The following is a 25061-nucleotide window of genomic DNA, read 5'->3' on the forward strand; positions in this document are numbered from 1 at the left end:
CTTGCAAGCTGTCGGCTTGGCGGGCCCCTTTGGGGTTGCTCCGGGGCGGCTGGTGGGGAGGGGGAGAAAGGGGACGCGATGGCTTCGGATTTGGAGGAGAGGGTCCGCGCCGCTCTCCGGGACAAGTTGCTGACGATGTAAGGCCGGGAAAAGGGCGGCGGGGGAAGCGGGAGGAGCGGGGGGTGGGGGAGATTCTGCAAAGTTTTACCACTTGCAAAAGGAGTGAACTTTTTTTAAAAAAATTAACCAGTGGAACGGCTTGCCACCAGAAGTTGTGGGTAGTCCATCGCTGGCGGTTTTTAAAGAAGAGACTGGGCAACCATTTGTTTGGAATGGTGTAGGGTCTCCTGCTTGAGAAAGGGGCTGGATTAGAAGACCTCCAAGGTCCCTTCCAATTCTACACTTTCTTCTCTTCTCTTCATTCTGTATTCTCTTCTATTCTACTATATTAATTCGTATTCTATTCATTATTATTCTATTCTATTCATTCTTATTCTATTCCATTAATTCAAATTCGATTCATTCTTATGCTATTCATTCTTATTCTATTCCATTCTACTCTATTCATATTCTATTCATTCTTATTCTTATTCTATTCATTCTTATTCTATTCTATTCATTCTTATTCTATTCTACTCTATTCATTCTTATTCTATTCTACTCTATTCATTCTAATTCTATTCTATTCATTCTTATTCTATTCTATTCATTCTTATTCTATTCTACTCTATTAATTCATATTCTATTCATTCTTATTCTATTCTATTCATTCTTATTCTATTCTATTCATTCTTATTCTATTCTACTCTATTAATTCATATTCTATTCATTCTTATTCTATTCTATTCATTTTTATTCTATTCTATTCATTCTTATTCTATTCTATTCTATTCTACTCTATTCATTCTTATTCTATTCTATTCTATTCATTCTTATTCTATTCATTCTTATTCTATTCTATTCATTCTTATTCTATTCTATTCATTCTTATTCTATTCTACTCTATTAATTCATATTCTATTCATTCTTATTCTATTCTATTCATTCTTATTCTATTCTATTCTACTCTACTCATTCTTATTCTATTCTACTCTATTCATTCTTATTCTATTCTATTCATTCTTATTCTATTATATTATATTCTTGTAGTTGTCTTGGTGTGCAGTGCCCTATAGCCTCGTTTTGAGGGTAGGAGTTGAAACAATTTGTGTCCAGGGTGCGAGGGGTCTGTAGCTATTTCCACAGCCCTCTTTTTGACTCGTGCAGTGCGCAGGTCCTCAATGGAAGGCAGGTTGGCAGCCATTGTTTTCTCTGCCGTTCTGATCCTCCTCTGACGTCTCTGTCTGTCTTGTTGGGTTGCAGAGCCAAAACCAGACAGTGATGGAGGTGCAGATGAGAGACTCAAATCCTTCCTCCGTAGAACAGAATCAGCAGCTCCTTGGCCAGTTTGAGCTTCCTGAGTTGGCGCAGAAAGAACATTCTTTGTTGTGTGACGTTTTTGATGTTAGATGTCCATTTTAAGTCTTGAGATATGATAGAACCTAGAACAGTGTTTCTCAACCTTGGCAACTTGAAGATGTCCGGACTTCAACTCCCAGAATTCCCCAGCCAGCGAATGCTGGCTGGGGAATTCTGGGAGTTGAAGTCCGGACATCTTCAAGTTGCCAAGGTTGAGAAACACTGACGTAGAATCTTGAAGCTCTCTACTGTTGATACTGTGTTGTCTGGCATTGTACGAGGTGGTAGTATGGGAGGGTTTCTCCTAAAATCTCCCACCATTTCTACGGCTTTGAGTGTGCCCAGTTCCAGATGGTTCCCGTCGTCTGCATGTGGTTTCATCGTGGTCTCGAATGAGACCAATCACTGTGATCTTCTCTGCTAAACAATCAGCTTGGTCCTTTCCAGGAAAATCCCCGAGAAAGAAAATGACTTTTTGCCTTCGTCTTGCTGCCTCTTGGAGAAGCAAAGAGAACTGGCAGAAGTGGAGAAAACTTTCTTCGCCACCAAAGAGGTAAATCTGAATAACCCGGAGGGCACCAACAGGCGTGGACTTCATTTCCCAGAATTCCCCAGGCAGCAGGGTTCTTCGTAATAATTTCAGGGGTTAAAATGACACACCTGGACAGCCCTGGGGATAAGGGAACAATACTGAATGCATCTTGTTCAGCATATGAAGGACCTGGTTCCACCACAAAACCGCGGAGGACAAAATCGCGCTCGACGAAAGCGCGCATTTGACGTCATCACAGCGCGACGAAAACATCGCGCTGTGATCGAAAAATGTAAAAATAAAGCAAAAACCTTACCCTAACCCCCCCAAACCTAACCCTAAACCTAACCCTAAACCTAACCCTTAACCTAACCCTAAATCTAACCCTAAACCTAACCGTTAACGTAACGCTAAACCTAACGCTAACCCTTAACCTAACGCTAAACGTAACCCTAACGCTCTAAACCTAACCCTAACCCTTAACCTAACCCTAAACCTAACCCTTACCTTTATGTGAATCGGCTTGCTTTAATTTTAATTTTATTTCAATTTTTAATTTTTTCGTCGCGCTGTGATGACGTCACATGCGCACTTTCGTCGAGCGCGATTTTGTCCTCCGCGGTTTTGACGGGTCACGGAAGGACCTATAAGGGTGGCTCAGTGGCTAAGACACTGAGCTTGCCGATCAGAAATATTCGCAGTTTGGCAGTTCGAATCCCTAGCGCTGCAAAACGGAGTGAGCTCCCGTGACTTGTCCCAGCTTCTGCCAACCTAGCAGTTCGAAAGCAGGTAAAAAATGCAAGTAGACAAATAGGAACCACCTTTGGTGGGAAGGGAACAGCGTTCCGTGCACCTTCGGCGTTGAGTCATGCCGGCCACATGACCACGGAGACGTCTTCGGACAGCACTGGCTCTTCGGCTTTGAAACGGAGATGAGCAGCGTCCCCTAGAGTCGGGAATGACTAGCACAGATGTGCGAGGAGAAACTTTACCTTTACCTTATGAACAACCTATGCAGTCCTTGATGCTCTCTGAGCTTGGCTGTATCCCTGCAGACGTTTCATTACCAAACTAGGGAACATCATCAGTGCCAATGAAATGACTTCATTCCCATGCATTACCTCATCAGGGCCGCACTGGTGATGTTCTCTACTTGGGTAATGAAATGTCTAAAACATATGAAGAAGGGTTGCATGGCTAGTCTAGTGAAGAGAAGGACCAGGGGAGACATGAAAGCAATCTTCCAATATTTGAAGGTCTGCCACAGAGGGGAGGGGAGTCAAACTATTTTCCAAAGCCCCTCAAGGCCAGACAAGGAACAATGGATGGAAGCTGAACAAGGAGAGATTCAACCTGGAAATAAGGAGGAATTTCCTGACAGTGAGAACCATCAACCGACGGAACTGAAGTTGCCCTCGGACGTTGTGGGAGCTTCATCCCTGGAAGCTTTAAAGAAGAGATTGGACTGCCATTTGTCAGAAATGGTGTAGGATCTCCTGCTTGGGGTGGGGTGGGGGTTGGACTAGATGACCTACAAGGCCCCTTCTAACTCTGTTAATCTGTTAAAATTTCCTACTGAAGTCAGGCAAAAACATTATCTTACTCCGTTTTCCTTTATCATCTTTCCTTCAATTGGATGAGAAAATTTGCTGCTAATGTCCCCCCCCACCGCCCGAGAAAACAACGTTGAAGGATACCTCCAAGTTAGAATGTGATGTTCTTGCACCTACTTTGTGAATGTCCTCCTTTTTCTCTCCGGTAATTTCAGGAGAGAAGAAACATTTTCTGTGTTTGGGTGTGTGTGTGTCAGTAATAATAATACTATTAGTGCTAAGAAAGAGTTTTCTCATGGAGAAATGGTTGATGAAATTCTTCTCCTCCTGGAAATGGTGCGGCTGGGATGGAGAACATCAAAAGTTCAGTGTGCTTTGATCTGTTCCAGAGATTCCCAGAACTTTCCACTCAACCAGCTTTTAAAAAGTCCCTGTCAGATAAATCAAAGAAAGTTATGGCTGGTGAAAAAATGGTGAGCCTTCAAGAAACTTACCCCAAAAGTCCTTTTCCAAAAAAGGTAACTGGACTTTCCTAGAACATAGTTGGAAGAGACTTTGGAGATCTCTTAGAAAATAGATAGACTTTTTTGGAACATAGTTGGAAGGGACCTTGGAGATCTCTTAGAACATAGTTGGACTTTCTTAGAACATAGCTGGAAAAGACCTTGGAGGTCTCTTAGAACATAGTTGGACTTTCTTAGAACATAACTGGAAAGGACCTTGGAGGTCTCTTAGAACATAGGTGGACTTTCTTGGAACATAGCTGGAAGAGACCTTGGAGGTGTCTCAGGTGGACTTTCTTAGAACATAGTTGGAAGAGACCTTGGAGGTCTCATAGAACATAGTTGGACTTTCTTAGAACATACCTGGAAAAGACCTTGGAGGTCTCTTAGAACAGAGGTGGACTTTCCTAGAACATACCTGGAAGAGACCTTGGAGGTCTTTTAGAACATAGTTGGACTTTCTTAGAACATAGTTGAAAGAGACCTTGGAAGTCTCTTAGAACATAGTTGGGCTTTTTTAGAACATAGCTGGAAGAGACCTTGGAGGTCTCTTAGAACATAGGTGGACTTTCTTAGAACATAGTTGAAAGAGACCTTGGAAGTCTCTTAGAACATAGGTGGACTTTCTTAGAACATAGTTGGAAAAGACCTTGGAGGACTCTTAGAACATAGGTGGACTTTCTTAGAACATAACTGGAAAGGACCTTGGAGGTCTCTTAGAACATAGTTGGACTTTTTTAGAACATACCTGGAAGAGACCTTGGAGGTCTCTTAGAACATAGGTGGACTTTCTTAGAACATAGTTGGAAGAGACTTTGGAGGTTTCTTAGAACATAGTTAACATAGTTGGAAGGAACCTTGGATCCCCCTGGTTGACCAGGAGACCCTACCATTTCTGATAAATGATTGTCCAGTCTTTTCTGAAAGCCTCCAGTGATGGAGCACCCACAACTTCTGCAAACAAGTTGTTCCATTAGTTAATTGCTCTCACCCTTAGGAAACCTCTAGTTAGTTCTCGGTTTCTTCAGTTCTTGATTAGTTTCCATCTATTCTTTCTTTCTCATCTTGCCTTTTGGTGCTTTTGGAAAAATAGTTTGACCTCCCTTGTGGTTGTAGGAACCCTTGGCTTTAGCCTTGGGGGGGGTGTTTCCAAATCCAGTTGCCTTTTGGGACAACCATGGCCTGGATGATGGAGAATCTCCATTGGCTTCAAGAAGGTCAAGTTTCTTCTTTGGCTTGTTCAAAAGCATTTGACCATTCCTTTTCTTCAACTGCTCTTCTCCGTCTCTCCCTGTCCCTTTCCAGGAGTTTCAGAAGAAGATGGAACATCTGCAGCAGCGACGGCAAGAACTCGCCCACAAAGAAAGTCAACTCAAACAGGCCATCCTGAAGTTTGACAAGTTCTTGAAGGTCAGAAATGAATGTAAATCCAAACAAGACTTGTCCCAGCTTCTGCCAACCTAGCAGTTCAAAAGCACGTAAAAAAATGCAAGTAGAAAAAATAGGGTCCACCTTTGGTGGGAAGGGAAGAGCGTTCCGTGCGCCTTCGGCATTGAGTCATGCCAGCCACATGACCCCGGAGACGTCTTCGGATAGCGCTGGCTCTTCGGCTTTGAAACGGAGATGAGCTTAGAGTCAGGAACGACTAGCACAGATGCGCGAGGGGAACCTTTACTTTTACCTTATAGAATGTGAAGGGGGTGTGTTTTTGTTTTACGTTTATTTTTTTATAGTTTCCTTAAGTACAATGTTGGTTTAGGTTTAGGTTTATTTTTTAAATAGCAATAGTTAGACTTATATACCGCTTCATAGGGCTTTCAGCCCTCTCTAAGCGGTTTACAGAGTCAGCATATTGCCCCCAACAACAATCCGGGTCCTCATTTTACCCACCTCGGAAGGATGGAAGGCTGAGTCAACCTTGAGCCTAGTGGGATTTGAACAGCCGAACTGCTGAACTACAGTCAGCTGAAGTAGCCTGCAGTGCTGCATTTAACCACTGCGCCACCTCGGCTCGCCAGCGGGACTCAGGGCGGCTCACAAACCCAAGAGGGGAAGGGAAGCACAAGAACTACAAATACAAGCATTTAAAATAGCCAACAGACACACAATCGAGAGGGGAAGGGAACTCATCGACCCCAGGCCTGCCGACACAGCCAGGTTTTAACGGCTTTCCGGAAGGCCTGGAGAGAGGTGAGGGTCCGAATCTCTGCGGGGAGTTCGTTCCAAAGGGCCGGTGCTACCACAGAGAAGGCCCTCCCCCGGGTAGTAGCCAGATGGCATTGGCTGGTAGACGGAACCCGGAGGAGGCCAACCCTGTGTGATCTAATGGGTCTGTGGGAGGTAATTGGCAGCAGGCGGTCTCTCAAGTACCCAGGTCCAATACCATGAAGGGCTTTATAAGTGACGACTAGCACCTTGAAGCGTATCCGGAGACCAATCGGTAACCAGTGCAGCTCGTGGAGGAGAGGTGTAACGTGGGTGTACCGAGGTGCACCCACAATCGCTCGCGCGGCTGCATTCTGGACGAGCTGAAGTCTCCGAATGCTCTTCAAGGGCTGCCCCATGTAGAGCGCATTGCAGTAGTAATGCACTGAAGATGGCATTTAATTTCATTGCACGAGGGGCGATGGCAATAAAGCTGCCCGAATCGTTCATCAGAGGGTTTAGCCAGACGTAAAAACAGGGTATAAAAACTTTTTAAAAATTGATTTGAAGGGGCTTGGATCGCCACCAAAGGAGGTAGGACTTTCAGCCGATGATCTGGGGATCGTTTTTTCCCCCCTTGCAGGAGAATGATGCCAAACGCCACCGGGCGATGCGGAAAGCTGAACAGGAAAAGCAGCAGATGGCTCAGAAGGAAGTGGAAGTGGAGCGCCTCAAACAGGAAATGAGCCGGTTGATGACAGTGAAGATGAAACTCCAGCAATGCCTGGAAGCTCATAAGCCTTTCTCCGAGTATCTGCAGAAAGTCCTGGGGGAGATGGAGCAGGTGAGTCTGTGAGGGAAGGGCTAGGATGGTTGGAGAAGAAAACCCTCCACTCTGGCAAAGGAACTCTCTTGTCAACGGAATAAACTCCAAGCCTCCGTAGTTTCCTCTGTGATTTATTTATGTATTTATTTAGGTGCTGTCCAGTTAGTGGTGGCACCTGGAAACTGTGTTTTTGGCAAGATTTTTCAGAGTTCTTCCAGAGATTGTTTTTCAGGGCTCAGAGAGAACGACTGGCCCAAAATCAATCTAGCTAGCTTTAATGGCCAAGACGAGACTAGAAGTCACCATCTCCTGGTGATTGGCCCAAAGTCATCCAGTTGGCTTCCATGTCTGAAGTTGGACTAGAACTCACCGTCTCCTGGTGATTGGCCCAAACTCACCCAACCAGTTTTCATGTTTGAGGTGGGATTAGAATTCACTATCTCCTGGTGATTGGCCCAAAGTCACCCAACCAGCTTTCATGTTTGAGGTGGGACTAGAATTCACTGTCTCCTGGTGATTGGCCCAAAGTCACCCAACCAGCTCCATGTTTGAGGTGGGACTAGAATTCACTGTCTCCTGGTGATTGGCCCAAAGTCACCCAACCAGCTCCATGTTTGAGGTGGGACTAGAATTCACTGTCTCCTGGTGATTGGCCCAAAGTCACCCAACCAGCTTCCATGTTTGAGGTGGGACTAGAATTCACTGTCTCCTGGTGATTGGCCCAAAGTCACCCAACCAGCTCCATGTTTGAGGTGGGACTAGAATTCACTGTCTCCTGGTGATTGGCCCAAAGTCACCCAACCAGCTCCATGTTTGAGGTGGGACTAGAATTCACTGTCTCCTGGTGATTGGCCCAAAGTCACCCAACCAGCTTCCATGTTTGAGGTGGGACTAGAATTCACCATCTTCCTGGTGATTGGCCCAAAGTCACCCAACCAGCTCCATGTTTGAGGTGGGACTAGAATTCACTGTCTCCTGGTGATTGGCCCAAAGTCACCCAACCAGCTCCATGTTTGAGGTGGGACTAGAATTCACTGTCTCCTGGTGATTGGCCCAAAGTCACCCAACCAGCTTCCATGTTTGAGGTGGGACTAGAATTCACCATCTTCCTGGTGATTGGCCCAAAGTCACCCAACCAGCTCCATGTTTGAGGTGGGACTAGAATTCACTATCTCCTGGTGATTGGCCCAGACTCACCCAACCAGCTTTCATGTTTGAGGTGGGACTAGAATTCACCATCTCCTGGTGATTGGCCCAAAGTCACCCAACAAGCTTCCATGTTTGAGGTGGGACTAGAATTCACCATCTTCCTGGTGATTGGCCCAAAGTCACCCAACCAGCTCCATGTTTGAGGTGGGACTAGAATTCACCATCTCCTGGTGATTCGCCCAAAATCACCCAACCAGCTTCCATGTTTGAGGTGGGACTAGAATTCACTATCTCCTGGTGATTGGCCCAGACTCACCCAACCAGCTTTCATGTTTGAGGTGGGACTAGAATTCACCATCTCCTGGTGATTGGCCCAAAGTCACCCAACAAGCTTCCATGTTTGAGGTGGGACTAGAATTCACCATCTTCCTGGTGATTGGCCCAAAGTCACCCAACCAGCTCCATGTTTGAGGTGGGACTAGAATTCACCATCTCCTGGTGATTCGCCCAAAATCACCCAACCAGCTTCCATGTTTGAGGTGGGACTAGAACTCACCATCTCCTGGTGATTGGCCCAAAATCACCCAACCAGCTTCCATGTTTGAGGTGAGACTAGAACTCACCAGTCATCCAGTTGACTGAAGTTGGAAGAAAGCTCACCGTCTCCTGGTGATTGACCTGAAGCAACCCAGGTGGCTTTCATGGTCAAAGCAGAACTAGAACTCACGTCTTTGGGTGACTGGCCCAAAAATAAAAAAAAAACCAGCTTTCTGGTGCCTAAAACAGGATTAGAGTTCATAGTCTCTCCGTTTGTAATCTGAGTCTTTTTAGCCACGTCAAACTGGCTCTCTCGGCTGTTGTTAGCGAGTTTTATTTTAAAAATTCGAGCCTCACGGACTTCTACCGGAGTCAGGCGGCCTTCCGATCAAATCAGGTCAACTGTCAAACATCTGTTTCCGCCTCTCCCTCTCTCATCTGGCTAGTGGGAAAATGAGAACATCATTTCCCCTTCGACCTGTTTCCTAGACTTCAGATTCTGCATCAGAGTCCAAAAACTGTAGCATCCAGCCTTGTCTCTTCTCCACCTCCCCGAAAATTACTTCCTTATGGAGGGAAAAGCATCACATTGTTTTTATGACTCTTATCACTTACAGAATCATAAATTCCCCCTTTAACATTTCCACCAAAAGACATAATTCATTTTACATTGTATTTCCATTGTTTCCCATTTTAGCCGTATTCCTTTTCTTCCCCCATTTTCCAATTTCTAGTTTTTTTTAACATGAACAGACACTATGCTTTTTCTTTCTCTTTAAAAACAAACAATTTATCATTTCTTTTCCACCTATTTTCCATTAACGATATGAATCTTCAAGTTTCAAATTGCAAGCTTTGTACAATCAACGTAACATAATTATTTAACGGCTTTAAGGTTCTTAATATTCCCACACATTCTAATTAAATTTATATTATATTTGGCACCTGGCACCAACAAGGTTAGCTAAAATCTTAACAAATACCTCCCCAAAATGTTGGAAATGAGAATCAATACACGGAACATATTACCATTTATGGTGGACCTGTGAGGAGGCTAAATTTTTTTGGAAAAGGATCAAAAATTGGCTGGAGGCAATAACAGGGGTTAAAATAGAATGGAAACCTGAAGTTTTTTTTAAATTAGGAATAATGTCTGCGAAATACAAAAAAGAAATCCAGTATTTAATACTACATATAATTACGGCGACAAGGATTGCCTTTGCCCAGAAATGGAAAAACAAATTAACTCCAAGCGAAGATGAAATAATAAGAAAGGTTATGGATTGTGCTGAAATGGACAAACTAACTAAAGAAATCCAGGGAAAAGAAGAATCAGAATTCTACCAATTATGGGATAAATGGTATAGGTGGATGGAGGAAAGAAACACGAATCAATGAAGGAATATAACAAAACTCAAAAAATAATAGTTATGAGTAAAATAAGAGGGTTAAGAATGGTGAAATCCAAATGAAATACAACAGAAGGGGAAATAATATAAGGTGAGCGGTATCGATTGATAATTGCTAGTAGAAAGAACAGGAAGCTCCTTGTGTAAATGTGGTGTACGTCTAAGTTTTGTGTGTGTGTATTTTACATGTTTGTTAATACAAAATAAAAATAAAACATTTTTTACCTTGTTAACAATATTTCTTTCTACTGGATCATATCATTCTGCTATTTCCCTATTTCTAAATTTTCTTTTCTCTTTTTCTTCTTTTTATGTGTTTTATAACTTTTCTTCTCTCACTTTCGGATAGATTTTTTTTGAGTATCTCTCCCCCAAGTTTCTCTTTCCCATCTCCCTTTATTTCTCTCCTTATTTTTGGCTAATTTCTTTTTCAGATGTTGTTTCCCATATTTCCTCTCTGCTCTCTTTCTGCCTTTACCCCATTGAGTTTTATTTTCCATTTCTGCCTTGTTAATTCCTTGTTCATTTATGTTGCTTTCCTCATTCCCCTCCTGTCTCCCACTTTCAACAATTTTTCTGCTTCCTTTTCTACCTCTTTGTTACCTTTTAAGGTTGATCGTGCACTTTTTAACATTCCCAACAACTCCTCTAACATCCCACCTTCCATGATCAAATTTAATACACTTTTCATATTTTTATATTTTACCACAAATAATTTTAGTTCTCCTTCTTAGTTCTTCCTCAGAGAATAGTTTCACTGGATATGTCATCTTGGCACGGGCTGGTGAAAACCGACTCTAAATGTTCCCGCAGTTCTCACCGAATTTAAAAGTTTTTCACTTTCTACAAGTCCACCATATATGATAGTATGTAGCATCAAGACAATCACATCTCCAGCATTTAGGTTGTAAATTCGGATACATACAGGCTAATTTTTTAGGATCTAAATGGCATCTATAAAACATCTTAAAGCATTTTGGATAAAAATATGGTGGATTATGCAAAATGTTCTTTAAAAAAGGATAAAGTTTACCCCTCAGTTATTCCTGTTAGGTATAATTATTGATTGTACAGTTATAGAGATTGACTTGATTTTGCATTTAATAACACCAGCAAGACTGTTGGTGGCGCGATACTGGAAGAAGGAAGATTTGCCTACTATTCAAGAATGAACATTAAAAGTAACAAACCTAGCAGAGATGGCTAAAATATCAGCATATCTCAAGGACCACTCAAATGAGAGATATAGGCTGAAGTGGAGAAGATGGATTGACTATACTCAAAATAAATATGGGACTAAGAAATTCCAGATAGTTTATGACTGAAGAAACAAGGAATGATATAATCTGTTTAGACTTAGCCTAGCAAAGAGGAGTTAAAGCTCAAATGAAAGATGATACCAACTTTTTTAAAGTTTATTTTAGAACATCTTTGTTAAAGATTTATACCCTGTATTGGTTCTGGGAAGTCGGGGGGGGGGAGGGGGGAAGGTTGGGGGGGTTGGGGAGGAGGGCAGGGGGGGAGGTAAACATTTGTAAAAGTTTTTTTTTCTAAAATTTTCAATTAAAAAAAAAGTTTTTCATTTTCTCAAAATGATTGCTCAAACGGTCCAATCAGGATACAGCCCACTTGCTAGGTGACTTCAGTCCCCTCCTTCCAAGCACCTGCTGAAATGACCTTGGTTCCCAAGAGAAAGCATTTTGTTTTGGCTACAAACCCCAGCTATCTCTACTCCCCCCTCCCTATCCGTTAGCTTTAGCTGTGGCAGCGCCGAAGCCTCAAAATGGCCTCAATCAGGTCAGCTTCAGGGTTGACACGACCTCTTAAGTTATTTTTGGGGTCCTCCTTTTTTTTTTCTCGTTCTGCAGTTTGAGGAAATCTCGGAGCTAATTGGTCGGTTCCAGACGCTGATGGCCACCCAAGCCAACTTGGTCCAGAGAGAACAAGCTGCCCGCGAAGCCGTGGAGGAGGAACGCAGGTGCCTGCAAGAGTACCTGGACGAAAGCAGTAACAAGATTTTGCTGCAAAACAATCGGGTGGCTGAGCTCCAAGGCCAGCTGGAGCAAACCCGGGCCAAAGTCCTTGAATTGGTAAGATGAGGACATCGGTGGAGGACAAAGTGAACATAGAATCATAAGGCTGGAAGGGACCTGGGAGGTCTTCTAGGCCAGCCTGCTGCTCAAGGCGGGAGACCTTATACCAGTGATGGTTAACCTTTAGGGTGCCAAGTATCCAAAGCTGGCACAAAACCCCAAAATGCAATGGGAGCACATTCTCCCCTCCATACAAGTTGCCCACTGCCAGAGGTGGGTTCCTACCGGTTCATCAAATCTACCGAACCGGTTAGAAGATGTTCCACCAGTGGACCCGGAAAGCAGGCCACACCTACAGAAGAGGTTCCAAATATTTTTGGAACCCACCACTCACAGAGAGAGAGAGAGAGAGAGAGAGAGAGAGAGAGAGAGAGAGAGAGGGAGGGAGGGAGGGAGGGAGGGAGGGGGAGAGAGAGAGAGAGAGAGACTCACACAGAAAAAGAAAGCAATAGCAGTTAGATTTATATACCGCTTCATAGGGCTTTCAGCCCTCTCTAAGCGGTTTACAGAGTCAGCAAATTGCCCCCAACAACAATCCAGGTCCTCATTTTACCCACTTTGGAAGGATGGAAGGCTAAGTCAACCCTGAGCCGGGTGATATTTGAACCGCCGAGCTGCAGAATTAGCAGTCAGCTGAAGTGGCTGCAGTACTGCACCCTAACCACTGCGCCACCTCGAAAGAAAGGAAGAAATAAAGAAAAAAGAAAGAAAAAGTGAGAGAGAGAGATGAAAGAAAAAAAGGAAAAAGGGACAGAGAAACAAAAGGAAGGAGAGAGAAAGAAAGAAAGAAAGAAAGAAAGAAAGAAAGAAAGAAAGAAAGAAAGAAAGAAAGAAAGAAAGAAAACAAACACATGGCCGGGAAGCCACTCCCATCAGGTCACATGGCTGGCAAGCCACTCCCACAAAGGAGGCCACACCCACAGTAGGTTCAAAATATTTTTCAAACCCACCACTGCCCACCGCCCTCGCCCATTTTTGGCTTCTAGGTTGCTGTAGGAGGCTTGTGCAGCCGAGACTCGAAGATCAGCTGGCCAGTGGGAGGCGCCCGAGCATCCCCGGTGGAGCTGGGCTGGGGCAATGGCTGGTGTGCCTGCAGAGAGGGCACTGTGCATGCCCTCTGTGTCACGCGTGCCATTGGTCCGCCATCACGGCCTTATATTATCCTGGTCAAATGGTTGTCCAGTCTATTTTTGAAAAAAACCTCCATTGATGGGGCAGCTACGACTTCTGGAGGCAAGTCGTTCCATTGATTAATTGTTGTCCCGCTGAAATGGTTCCTTAGTTCCAGGTTGGATCTCTCTTTGATGGCCTGTTCTTGTCCTGCTTTCTGGTGCTTTGGAGAATACTGTTAGATAAGCTCCCCGTTGGGAGAGCGAGTGCATTCAGAGAAGCGTTGTGAGAGTTGTGTTGGAGAACACACAAACCAGCATACAGAGACACTGCAGTTTAAATAGGCTTTTACTTTCGTGGAAATAGAGGTATCAGAGTCCATCAAACAGTCCAAGTCATACATGGATAAGACAGTCAGTCATCAACGTCTTTCAGTAAAGGGATAATCCAAATAACATGGTCCAGTATCGTATCATCAGTTCAGTACTCAAAAGTTTGCTAGCAGTTGCAAAACTTACAATAGCTCACGGCACTTTCTAACAGCCAGCTTCCAAAATACTCAGATCAGATCAGCCCAGCATCTAATGAACAGAGAGCTAACAGTCGTACTGGCTCCCTCTTATGGCCGATTGAGGAAAACAGCAACCAATCACATTTTACAGTATGATTTAAAGAAGCAGGTATAGTATTGTTACATGATGTATATATTGCCAACCCAACTGTTAGATTATATTCCTAACATATACAATACAATACAATAGCAGAGTTGGAAGGGACCTTGGAGGTCTTCTAGTCCAACCCCCTGCCTAGGCAGGAAACCCTATACTGTTTCAGACAAATGGCTGTCCAACATCTTCTTAAAGACTTCCAGTGTTGGGGCATTCACAACTTCTGGAGGCAAATTGTTCCACTGATTAATTGTTCTCACTGTCAGGAAATTTCTCCTCAGTTCTAAGTTGCTTCTCTCCTTGATTAGTTTCCACCCATTGCCTCTTGTTCTACCCTTGGAGAATAGCTTGACTCCCTCTTCTTTGGGGCAGCCCCTGAGATATTGGAACACTGGTATCATGTCTCCCCTAGTTCTTCTTTTCATCAAACTAGACATACCCAGTTCCTGCAACCATTCTTCATATGTTTTAGCCTCCAGTCCCCTAATCAACTTTGTTGCTCTTCTCTGTGAAAGCCCCTCAAGTATTGGAAGATGCTACCAGGTCTACCCTAAGCCTTCTCTTTGTTAGCCTAGAACAGGGGTGTCAGACTCAAGGATGTGGTCAGATCTGGCCTGCAGGGCCATCCTGGAAAATGTAAGGAGGACAACAGAAGGACAAGAAGTGACATGATAGCAGTCTAGAACAAGAAGCAATGGATGGAAGATTATTAAATAGAGAACAGTTGGCAGGAATTGGGGATGTCTAGTTTGATGAAAAGAAGGACCAGGGGAGACATGATAGCAGTCTTCCAATATCTCTGGGGCTGCCACAAAGAAGAGGGAGTCAAGCTATTCTCCAAGGCACCTGAGGGTAGAACAAGAAGCAATGGGTGGAAACTAATCAAGGAGAGAAGCAACTTGGAATTAAGGAGAAACTCCCTGACAGTGAGAACAATTAACCAATGGAACAGTTTGCCACAAGAAGTTATGGGTGCTTCTTCACTGGAGGTTTTTAAGAAAAGACTGGACAGCCACCTGTCTGGAATGGTATAGGGTCTCCTCCTTGGCCAGGCGGTTGAATGGTTGCAGGAACCATTCAAACTGGAGGTTTTCAAGAAGAGACTGTGGACAGCCATTTTTTAAAAAAATTTTTGTATTTTATCAATTTCATATATACATTCACAATTATATGATCTCATAAGTATTATTAATAATATGTATTTATAACAATTTTTCCTACTGTTGACAATATACTTGAAGATTGCTTTTTTAACATCCCATAGATCCATTTTATCTTACAACGGTCCTACTTCTTCTTCCCTCCCTCCCTCTTTCCTTCCCTCGTTTCTTCTCTCCTACTCCCCTTCCTTCCTTCCCTCCCTCCTTCCCCTACCCTCCTTCTCTCCTTCCCTCCCTCCTTCCTTCCTTCCCTCCTTTCTTTTCTCCTTCTCTCCTTCCTTTCCCCCTTCCTTTCCCCCTTCCTTCTCTCCTTCCTTCCCTCCTTTCTTCTCTCCTTCCCTCCTTCCTTCCTTCCCTCCTTTCTTTTCTCCTTCTCTCCTTCCTTTCCCCCTTCCTTCCCCCCTTCTTTCTCTCCTACATTCCCTCCTTCCTACCCTCCTTTCTTCTCTCCTTCTTCCTTCCCTCCTTCCTTCCCGTGGACAGCCATTTATCTGACGTGGCTTAGGAACAAGCGGCTGGATTAGAAGACCTCCAAGGTCCCTTCCAACCCTGTTATTCCGCAAGGAGATGTCTCAAGAAAAGGCCAGGATTTTTTCTCCTACTTTCCCCCCTCTTTAGGAGTCCAACTGGATTTGCATCCAGAATACGGCTGCCGGCAAAACCCTGGAGCTGGGGCAGATCAAACTGGCAGTTCTGAACCTTTTCCAGATGGTGGCCAAGCACAGGAAGCTACGCATGAATGTGCCCCAAGAGGACACCGAAGCCCAGCTAGATGAGGTCAGTTCTACTTCCATAAAATGCTCTTCGCTTCGGCAAAGTCACACCGTGGGAGGTTTTAAATTATGAATACGCCGACAATGGATCTTGCGAAGGGAAGTAATGTAAGAGGTTTCTCTGGCAGCGAGGGCTCCAAGCTGTGAAATTTTATTGACCTTTGGCTGATCTTGGCGCCCAGGTTACAAATAGCCCTAGACCAGGGGTGAAATGCTACCGGTTCGGGCCAGTTCGCCTGAACTAGGAGTAAAAAAAAAAAATGCTTAGCCAAGTTAAAAAAAAAAGTTGCAACGATCATCTGGGCTGCGCAATAGTAGAAACTTTTTAAAAACTTTTTTCTAGCATTTGGGGTCCGTTTTTGTTCCCAGGAGGATTCCCTGAGCCCTGCCAGGCCAAAAACGGTGTGTGTATGTGTGTGTGTGCTGTGAAAGGAAGGAAGGAAGGAAGGAAGGAAGGAAGGAAGGAAGGAAGGAAGGAAGGAAGGAAGGAAGGAAGGAAAGATGGGAGAAAAAGGGAGGGAAGGGAGAAAGAAAGGAAAGAAAGAAGAAGGAAGGAAAGAAAGAGAGAAGGATGGGGGGAAAGGGATGGAAGGGAGAAAGAAAGAAGGAAAGAAAAAGAAAGAGAGAAGGATGGGAGAAAAGGGGGGGAAGGGAGAAAGAAGGAAAGAAAGAAGGAAAGAAAGAAAGAGAAGGATGGGAGAAAAAGGGAGGAAAGGGAGAAAGAAAGAAAAGAAGGAAAGAAAGAAAAAGAGAAGGATGGGAGAAAAAGGGAGGGAAGGGGGAAAGAAAGAAGAAAGAAAGAGAATGATAGGAGAAAAAGGGAGGGGAGAAAGAAAGAAGGAAAGAAAGAAGGAAAGAAAGAAAGAGAAGGATGGGAGAAAAAAGGAGGGAAGGGAGAAAGAAAGAAAGAAAGAAAGAAAGGAGGGAGGGAGGAGCACAAACCTGGCACCCCGATCACATGACTACATAGCCATGTCCACCCAGGCACATGATGGAGATGAGCACCGCCCCCTAGAGTTGGGAACAACTAGCACACATGTGCGAGGGAAATCTTTAGCTTTACGTAGATCTGTAACTGCAGTGGTTTACTTAAGAACTGTGGCAAGAAAGGTTATAAAGTGGAGCAAGACTCATTTAACAAAGGTTTCACTTAGCAACCGAAAATTTGGGCTCAGTTGTGGTCGTAAATTGAGGACTACCCATATCCTTGAGTCCACCCTATTGCTGCTGGTCACCTACTTCTTCCCTATCTTTCTCAGAGCCACAGACGTCTTTCTAGGATGTCTCCAAAATGAAGTAATTTGTCCCTGGCCATTTGAGTCTTGAGTGAGAAGTCTGGATTGATTTCTCTTAGAATCCATTTATTTGATTAACCCTCTGCCTTTTCTTCAAGTCCTTAAGATAATGCCTGTACCACTTCATCTTCTTTTTAAAATCCCATAATCCCTTGCAGGGGCGGAGTCTGGGCAACGGAATGGAGCTAGTAGAGTGTTTACTGGCCCATTGCCCTTCCTGTTGCCAGAGCGGAGTTTTGTTCAGCAGATATATTCTCATTGTGCCCAGAGAGAGTAATATCTGCCTCTATCTAGGATCGAACTCACAGCCCTCTGATTGTAAGGCCCTAAGCCACTGGACCACTCAATGCATGTAGCGCTTCCTCCTCCCAATTTAGCAAAGGCCACACGCTCCGTTTCTCCATCCCTCCAGGTGCAGCTTTGTGTTGAAGATTTAACAGCCATACTCGCCGATTTCCGCAAAGCAGAGCCACCACAACCTTCACAGCCAGAAAAGAGGGTGTCATCTCAGGCCAGTACATCAGCTAGCCGGTCACAACTACTATCTAGGGTGTGTATTGCCACAACTACATCCTCTGTAACTTGCACTACGAATCTCCTGATTTTTGGGAAAGTTAAACTGTCAGGGTTCCAAATAGCATCCAAAATTAAATCAGAGTCCAAGGCAAAGGATTCCTCAAAGTTCCAATTTATGAAGAGAGCCATGTCGGCACATCTGGGAAAACCCAAATCTGAAAGCTTCCCGGTTTTCCCCACATAGTTGAAAGTTCAAGATCTTGCCCCCACGCCCACAAATCCATCACATGGTCCAATCTCCCTCTGCCACCCATCCAGTTCCGGACAGGTGCAGAGACAAAGGATGACCTTGGCTTTCTAGAAAGAATGTTGTTATGACTACATAGTATGTGACTCCTTACAATCCCCCCCTCCCATTTCCCCACCATAGAAAATGCATAGCAGAATAATAGAAAGTGGGGCAGGCCAAAGAGCCAAAAGAAAAGATGGCTGCAGGCCTGACATAAACTTTCTAACGGTAAGTAGGAGTGGCCTGGGGAGACAGGAGGGAGAGCTACAGACTAGGCAACAGTCAGATAAGAGGCAGCTGAGCCCTTAGAAGGAAAGTGGACATGACGAAGATCTCAGAAAGGACCTTCTCTAGTTTCTTAGCCTGTAAAGGTGATGGGGAGGGGGGAATGTACCTTCAAACTTGCAAAAGTAATTATAATAGAGTTAGAACTATGCTTCTTGTGTGCTTGCTGGTCTGCTTTGCAAGGCTGACTCCATATTCTATTTCATATTCTATTCCCTAGTCATTATTCTATTCTATTCTATTCTTGTTAGTTGCGAAGTCATGTCTGACCCATCACAACACCATGGACGTTCCTCCAGGCCTTCCTGTCCTCTACCGTCCTCTGGAGTCCATTTAAGCTCACACCAACTGCTTCGGTGACTCCAACCAGCCACCTCCTTCTCTGCCGTCCCCTTCTTCTTTTGCCCTCCATCGTTCCCAGCATGAGGCTCTTCTCCAGGGAGTCCTTCCTCCTTCTCATTTGGTGGCCAAAGTCTTTTGAGTTTCCTCTTCAGGATCTGGCCTTCTAAAGAGCAGGCAGGGTTGATCTCCTCTAGGACTGACAGGTTGGATGGCCTTGCAGTCCATCTTTTCTTTCTTTCTTTCTCTTTCTTTCTATCATCTGTCTGTTTGTCTATCTATGTATCTATGTATGTATGTATGTATGTATGTATGTACGTATCTATCTATCTATCTATCATCTATCTATCTATCTATCTATCTATCTATCTATCTATCTATCTATCTATCTATCTATCTATCTATCTATCTATCTATCTATCTATCTATCATCTAAGAGCCGAGGTGGCGCAGTGGTTAGAGTGCAGTACTGCAGGCCACTTCAGCTGACTGTTATCTGAAGTTCAGCGGTTCTAATCTCACCGGCTCAAGGTTGACTCAGCCTTCCATCCTTCTGAGGTGGGTGAAATGAGGACCCAGACTGTGGGGGCGATATGCTGACTCTGTAAACCGCTTAGAGAGGGCTGAAAGCCCTATGAAGCGGTATATAAGTCTAACTGCTATTGCTATCTATCTATCTATCTATCTATCTATCTATCTATCTATCTATCTATCTATCTATCTATCTATCTATCTATCTATCGTTTTCTATGTTGTTGTTGTTCTTAGTTGTGAAGTCGTGTCCAACCCATCGCGACCCCATGGACAGTGTTCCTCCAGGCCTTCCTGTCCTCTACCATCCTCCGGAATCCATTTAAGCTCCCACCAACTGCTTCGGTGACTCCACCCAGCCACCTCATTCTCTGCCGTCCCCTTCTTCTTCTGCCCTCAATCTTTCCCAGTATTAGGCTCTTCTCCAAGGAGTCCTTCCTTCTCATTAGGTGGCACCTCTTCTCATTCTATTCTAGCTTACATCTAATGCTGAGGATATGGAGAGTAGAGTCTCAGAGGAAGAATATTTGGAGAAAGGAAAAAAGGCAAATAAATAGAAGCGCGTCAGCCTTGCAAGACTGATCAACAAGCACACCAGAAACACTGGCAATGGGAATGAGAATAGAACCAAAGACAAATTCCTTGTGTGTCCAATCACACTTGGCCAATAAAGAATACAATTCTATGGAATTGTAGAATCCAACATGCTTTCAGCACCTTGGAGAGTACCCTGTTCCCTCCCCAATCTCCATTTAATTGGCGGCTCTGCCAGGCTCCACGTGGCCTCAGGGAGCCCGAAATGGCCGCCCAAGCGGGCCGACGGTGCTCCCTCCCTCCGATGGCAGCTAGACAGCCACAGCGCAGTACAAAAGAGGCTCAGAAGGAAGGTAAATAGGGTGGTCAAGGAAGGGTAGAATTGGAGAATTTGGAAAAATAAGAAAGGTCTAATAATGGATATTCAGGAGCCAATGAATTTAGGTCTCTCTTGGGCCGAGACTGAGTGAAAACTGGAGCCAAACAGACAGAACAGAGAGGCATGGCTTCAATTCTAACTCAGTCTCTGGGCAGATTGGACATGATAATACCCATTCCTGGACCTTCCCACAAGCTACTCAGGACACTCCAGCACGCTTCAGCCCCTTGGACAGTAACACCCCCCCCCAGTTCCCCCCCGAATCTCCATCTTAAGCCCTAGGCAAGCCTACAATTCTTCTTAATTCACTTCAGAAAACAACGTTCTGCCATATGGGTGCCCTTCAGATCAACTCATGAAACTCTTAGCAAGAATCCCATAGATTGGAGAACTTGTAGCAGTTGCAATCTTTTCATTGGGGGGGGGGGGACTTTCAGGTTAGGAACTCATATTACAAGAACAGGTCTGACCAAACTAATTTCAAAACAAAACAAAGGAAAGGAAAGCATCGGATGTGGCATGATAACGGTGCAGCTAGATGCTGAAATCCTTTTAATCTTTTATTTTTAGACCCAGAGTTTACACAGTAAATAAATGGGAATCGGCCACCGCAAGCTCAGGATCCTGGATAGACCCGGGACGTCTACATCCGTTTCCGCAGCTTGCCCTTCTTGACATTTCCGCGACCGAAAGCCGTCTGACGCATCTCTCGCACGCGTTGCCGGCTACGGGATTTCAAGCGCTTCATCCCACCGCCCTGCAGGAAACGTTGCTTGGACGCTTTTTTCCTTTGCTTGAAGATCTGTTCCTTGGTTTTCAACTCGGAGTGGACCTTGCCACGCTGGGAGGAGGAGGAGGCTGGGTGGGGCCCTTTGGAAGGGAACGGGGGGAAAAATGTTAGGATGGAGTTTGAATTAGGGACGGGCAGCCCAGTGTAGAAGGATGGAACCACATTACAGTTAATTGGCTCACACCCTTTTGTGTGAAGTTACGAGGAAACAGAATCAGTAGTGGGATTCAAAAATTTTTACTGCCTGTTCTGTGGGCATGGCTTGGTAGGAAGGATACTGCAAAATCCCCATTCCCTCCACACTCCAGGGGAAGGATACTGCAAAATCACCATTTCCTCCCCACTCCAGGGGAAGAATACTATAAAATCTCCATTCCCTCCCCACTCCAGGGGAAGGATACTGCAAAATCTCCATTCCCTCCCCACTCCAGGGGAAGAATACTATAAAATCTCCATTTCCTCCACACTCCAGGGGAAGGATACTGCAAAATCTCCATTCCCTCCCCACTCCAGAGGAAGGATACTGCAAAATCTCCATTCCCTCCCCACTCCAGGGGAAGGATACTGCAAAATCTCCATTCCCTCCCCACTCCAGAGGAAGGATACTGCAAAATCTCCATTCCCTCCCCACTCCAGAGGAAGGATACTGCAAAATCTCCATTTCCTCCCCACTCCAGGGGAAGAATACTATAAAATCTCCATTCCCTCCCCACTCCAGAGGAAGGATACTGCAAAATCTCCATTCCCTCCCCACTCCAGGGGAAGGATACTGCAAAATCACCATTTCCTCCCCACTCCAGGGGAAGAATACTATAAAACCTCCATTCCCTCCCCACTCCAGGGGAAGGATACTGCAAAATCTCCATTCCCTCCCCACTCCAGGGGAAGGATACTGCAAAATCCCCATTCCCTCCCCACTCCAGGGGAAGGATACTGCAAAATCCCAATTCCCTCCCCACTCCAGGGGAAGGATACTGCAAAATCTCCATTCCCTCCCCACTCCAGGGGAAGGATACTGCAAAATCTCCATTCCCTCCCCACTCCAGGGGAAGGATACTGCAAAATCTCCATTCCCTCCCCATTCCAGGGGAAGGATACTGCAAAATCTCCATTCCCTCCCCATTCCAGGGGAAGGATGCTGTAAAATTCCCATTCCCTCCCCACTCCAGGAAGAAGAACTGGAGAACCGAAGAAGCTTCTTGGATGATAAGCGAAATGTCTTCTTCAAGCAAAAAATAAAGCAAGTCCCAATATGTCCTTTGGGAAAAAAAAGCACCTTTCGGGACGTTTGAATAATTATTGCGACTACAGGGAATAAAAAAAAGTGAGAGTTTGATAGCTTCTTTTTCCCTCAGAGCTCACCTCTGCCTTTCTGTCTCTTCCTGTGCCTCTGATCACCACCAACCTCCGTGTCGGAATCCTGCTCGTCAATCTTATTTCTCTTCTTCCATTTGTCGTAGCTGGAGCTGGATAGGAAATTCAACTTATGCAAGTGTTCCCGAGTAGTCAGGAAGCAGCACATATAGTGCTCAGGAACCCTATAATTCTCTCTCCTATTCCCCCCACCTGGATTAAAATGCATGTAGGGGACAAAGAAAACACCCACTGGTGTTTTAAGCTTCTGCCTGCAGACGTGCTTCTCAACCTTAGCCATTTTAAGATGTCTGGACTTCAACTCCCAGAATTCCCCAGGCAGTCCTTCAGTTTTACTTACTTTGTCCCTAGGCTAAAAATTAGTAAGGTAAAGGCTCCCCTCGCGCATATGTGCTAGTCATTCCTGACTCTAGGGGGCGGTGCTCATCTCCGTTTCAAAGCGGAAGAGCCAGCGCTGTCCGAAGATGTCTCTGTGGTCATGTGGCCGGCATGACTCAACACCGAAGGCGCACGGAACGCTGTTCCCTTCCCACCAAAGGTGGCCCCTATTTTTCTACTTGCATTTTTTACCAGCTTTCGAACTGCTAGGTTGGCAGAAGCCGGGACAAGTAACGGGAGCTCACTCTGTTACACGGCGCTAGGGATTCGAACCGCCAACCTTTCTGATCGACCAGCTCAGCGTCTGAGCCACTCAGCCACCAGATTTTGCTTCTCAGCTGTAATCTATGCATTTTTCCTTTTTTCTCTCTCTCTCTCTCTCTCATTATATATTCCAAATCATAGCCGAGTCTTAGCTAGACCGAGATAAAGACTTTTTTTCTGGGGATGAAATCAAAAGGATACAGGTTCGTTTTGTAAGAACTGCTGATGTAGGCGCCGCTTTCCGTACGGATCTTCTTCTTATTCTCCTGACCCGTTTGCCCAACAAATCGTTTCCGTTTCCGATCCCTGCAGAACAACAACAAAAACAAAAAAAACAGGTAGTCCTTTTGACTTACAACACCAGTTCATTTAGCGACCATTGAAAGTTAATGACGGCCTTGAAAGCCTTGGACCAGTGGGGAGGAGACAAGGGAGAGTGAGCTGGAGGCCAGTAGTGAGTTGTTCCTGGATGCACGCCATAGAAGAGCTACTCGGCATCAGGAACAATTACACAATTACAGGAGGTAATTGTACTCAGCTGGTGGTCATTAGGCTCTTCTCCAGACTATAAAAAGGCTACTTGTGCACACGCCCCTCTTTGCAGAAGTCAACACAGAATTGAATGTTGGAGAACTTTGTGTGAGCTTGGCAGGCTGGATTGCTGCCAAGCCTTACCTGTGTTTATTGCTGCCCAAGCTTGTCTGTGCTGTCAAGGACATGTTTGTCTGTTAATTAAATGCCGTAATTTATCTCTGACTCGGAGTGTGCTTTGGTGTGGAACGAGTGGGGTCAGAACAGGTTTCCTGCCTGAACAGAGGGTTGGACTAGAAGACCTCCAAGGTCCCTTCCAACTCTTGTTATCCTCTTATAGGTCACCTAAATGACCCCACCACCACCAAATATATATGTGAATGTCTTGATCACCCTTGCGAAATTGGGTAGCAGGAGTGGCCATGGGAAGAGGAACTAGCTATGTTTAGCCTAATGAAAAGAAGGACTAAGGGGGGCAGTTCCTAATATTTGAGGGGCTGCCACCAAAGAAGAGGGAAATCAAACTATTCTCTAAAGCATCTGAAGGCAGGACAAGAAGCAATGGGTGGAAACTAATCAAGAAGAGAACCAATGTAAAAATAAAGAGAAATGTCCCAGCAGTGAGGACAATTAACCAGAGGAACGACTTGCCTCCAGAAATTGGTGAGTGCTCCAACTTTGGAGGTTTTTAAGAAGAGACTTGGACAGCCATTTGTCTGAAATGGTACAGGGTCTCCTGCTTGAGGAGGGGGTTGGACTAGAAGACCTCCAAGCTCCCTTCCAGCTCTTGTGATTCTTATTATTCTGAAGCGCCCTTTCTGAGCGGGTCTCTGCTTCTTTCAGCAAAGTAAAAAAACAGAAGTGGAAAAGAACCGACGAAACACAAAACCGGACTTATTAAGCCTCATTAACGCTGTCCGCTGAGCTTTTGCAGCACTCCAAGCAGGAAAAGAATTCTGCAGTCGCCTTTCTTAAGTGCTCAGCCAAGCGTTAAGCCTTTGAAACAATGACAAGCAAGTCAAACCGATCCAGGCGCTTTAGATGGACAAGTCCTTGCAACATCTTTTGACAATACCGCCATTGTTCCCGTCGTTTCCTGCCCAGCTCCAGGCTGCAGGCCTCAGCGTCTCCTCGTGGCCTCCGAGGACCGATCGGCTTACCCTGTCTTTGATTTCATGAGATCAAACGGGCAGAAACCTGTTGCAGGCTGCCAACACGCCCCAGAAACACAAATGGATTTTTTAAAAGCAGAGATCCCTTCCTTCGTGACAAAACTATGTGACTGGGCTATGCAGGAGAAATTTGGCTCCCAATCCGTTGGCTCAGTGGCGGTCGGTGATTGAAACACATAAGGGGATATCACTCCCACCGCCTTGAGTCCGGAAGCCGTTCCAGTGGTGGAAGGCGTAGACATTTTGGTGAGGTACCGACGTTTAGTACTGTAAGGAGCCCCCAGACCGCTTCTGAGTGAAAGAGTGGAACGTCTGCTAGTTTGAACTGAGGTAACAGAATGTGAGGCAACTGGCAGGTGGAACAGAGTTCTTTTCAGGTGGGGAGGGTGAGTAGAACTCCTTAGCATCAAAGTGTGTTAATTACTGCATAAGAAATGCTAATGATCTGATGGTCATTTCAAAAAATCC

The 25061-nt window shown here is 45.0% G+C and overlaps 2 protein-coding genes across 2 annotated transcripts in view; one reads left to right on the forward strand and one right to left on the reverse strand.

The window, feature by feature from the left end:
- Positions 1–20793, forward strand: CFAP73 (cilia and flagella associated protein 73). The gene is made up of 8 exons (XM_087705653.1): positions 1–137; positions 1906–2011; positions 5352–5456; positions 6835–7035; positions 11981–12202; positions 15762–15920; positions 17624–17761; positions 20655–20793. Exons 1-8 carry the CDS (start codon positions 79–81, stop codon positions 20676–20678), a joined length of 1014 nt encoding a protein of 337 aa, XP_087561779.1. The 5' UTR covers positions 1–78; the 3' UTR covers positions 20679–20793.
- Positions 20620–25061, reverse strand: part of DDX54 (DEAD-box helicase 54) — a 25642-nt gene continuing 21200 nt past the window's right edge. The window contains exons 18-20 of the mRNA XM_087705652.1: positions 23092–23196; positions 22237–22334; positions 20620–20954 (exon numbers count right to left, since the gene is read on the reverse strand). Coding sequence (XP_087561778.1) covers positions 20728–20954; positions 22237–22334; positions 23092–23196 — 430 coding nt within the window. The 3' untranslated portion in view covers positions 20620–20727. The remainder of the gene's footprint in view (positions 20955–22236; positions 22335–23091; positions 23197–25061) is intronic.

This window comes from Thamnophis sirtalis, unplaced genomic scaffold (genome assembly GCF_051295495.1).
Source record: "Thamnophis sirtalis isolate CommonGarterSnake01/CBP01778 unplaced genomic scaffold, rThaSir2_p1.2 scaffold_2, whole genome shotgun sequence".
Classification (NCBI taxonomy): Eukaryota; Metazoa; Chordata; class Lepidosauria; order Squamata; family Natricidae; genus Thamnophis; species Thamnophis sirtalis.

What these genes read in the sequence shown, in the direction of transcription:
- CFAP73 (XM_087705653.1), top strand. Translation starts at nt 79, where the DNA reads ATGGCTTCGGATTTGGAGGAGAGGGTCCGCGCCGCTCTCCGGGACAAG. An exon ending in AGTTTGACAAGTTCTTGAAG is followed by an intron (nt 5,457 to 6,834) that starts GTCAGAAATGAA and finishes CCCCCCTTGCAG; the next exon opens with GAGAATGATGCCAAACGCCA. An exon ending in GGGCCAAAGTCCTTGAATTG is followed by an intron (nt 12,203 to 15,761) that starts GTAAGATGAGGA and finishes CCCCCTCTTTAG; the next exon opens with GAGTCCAACTGGATTTGCAT.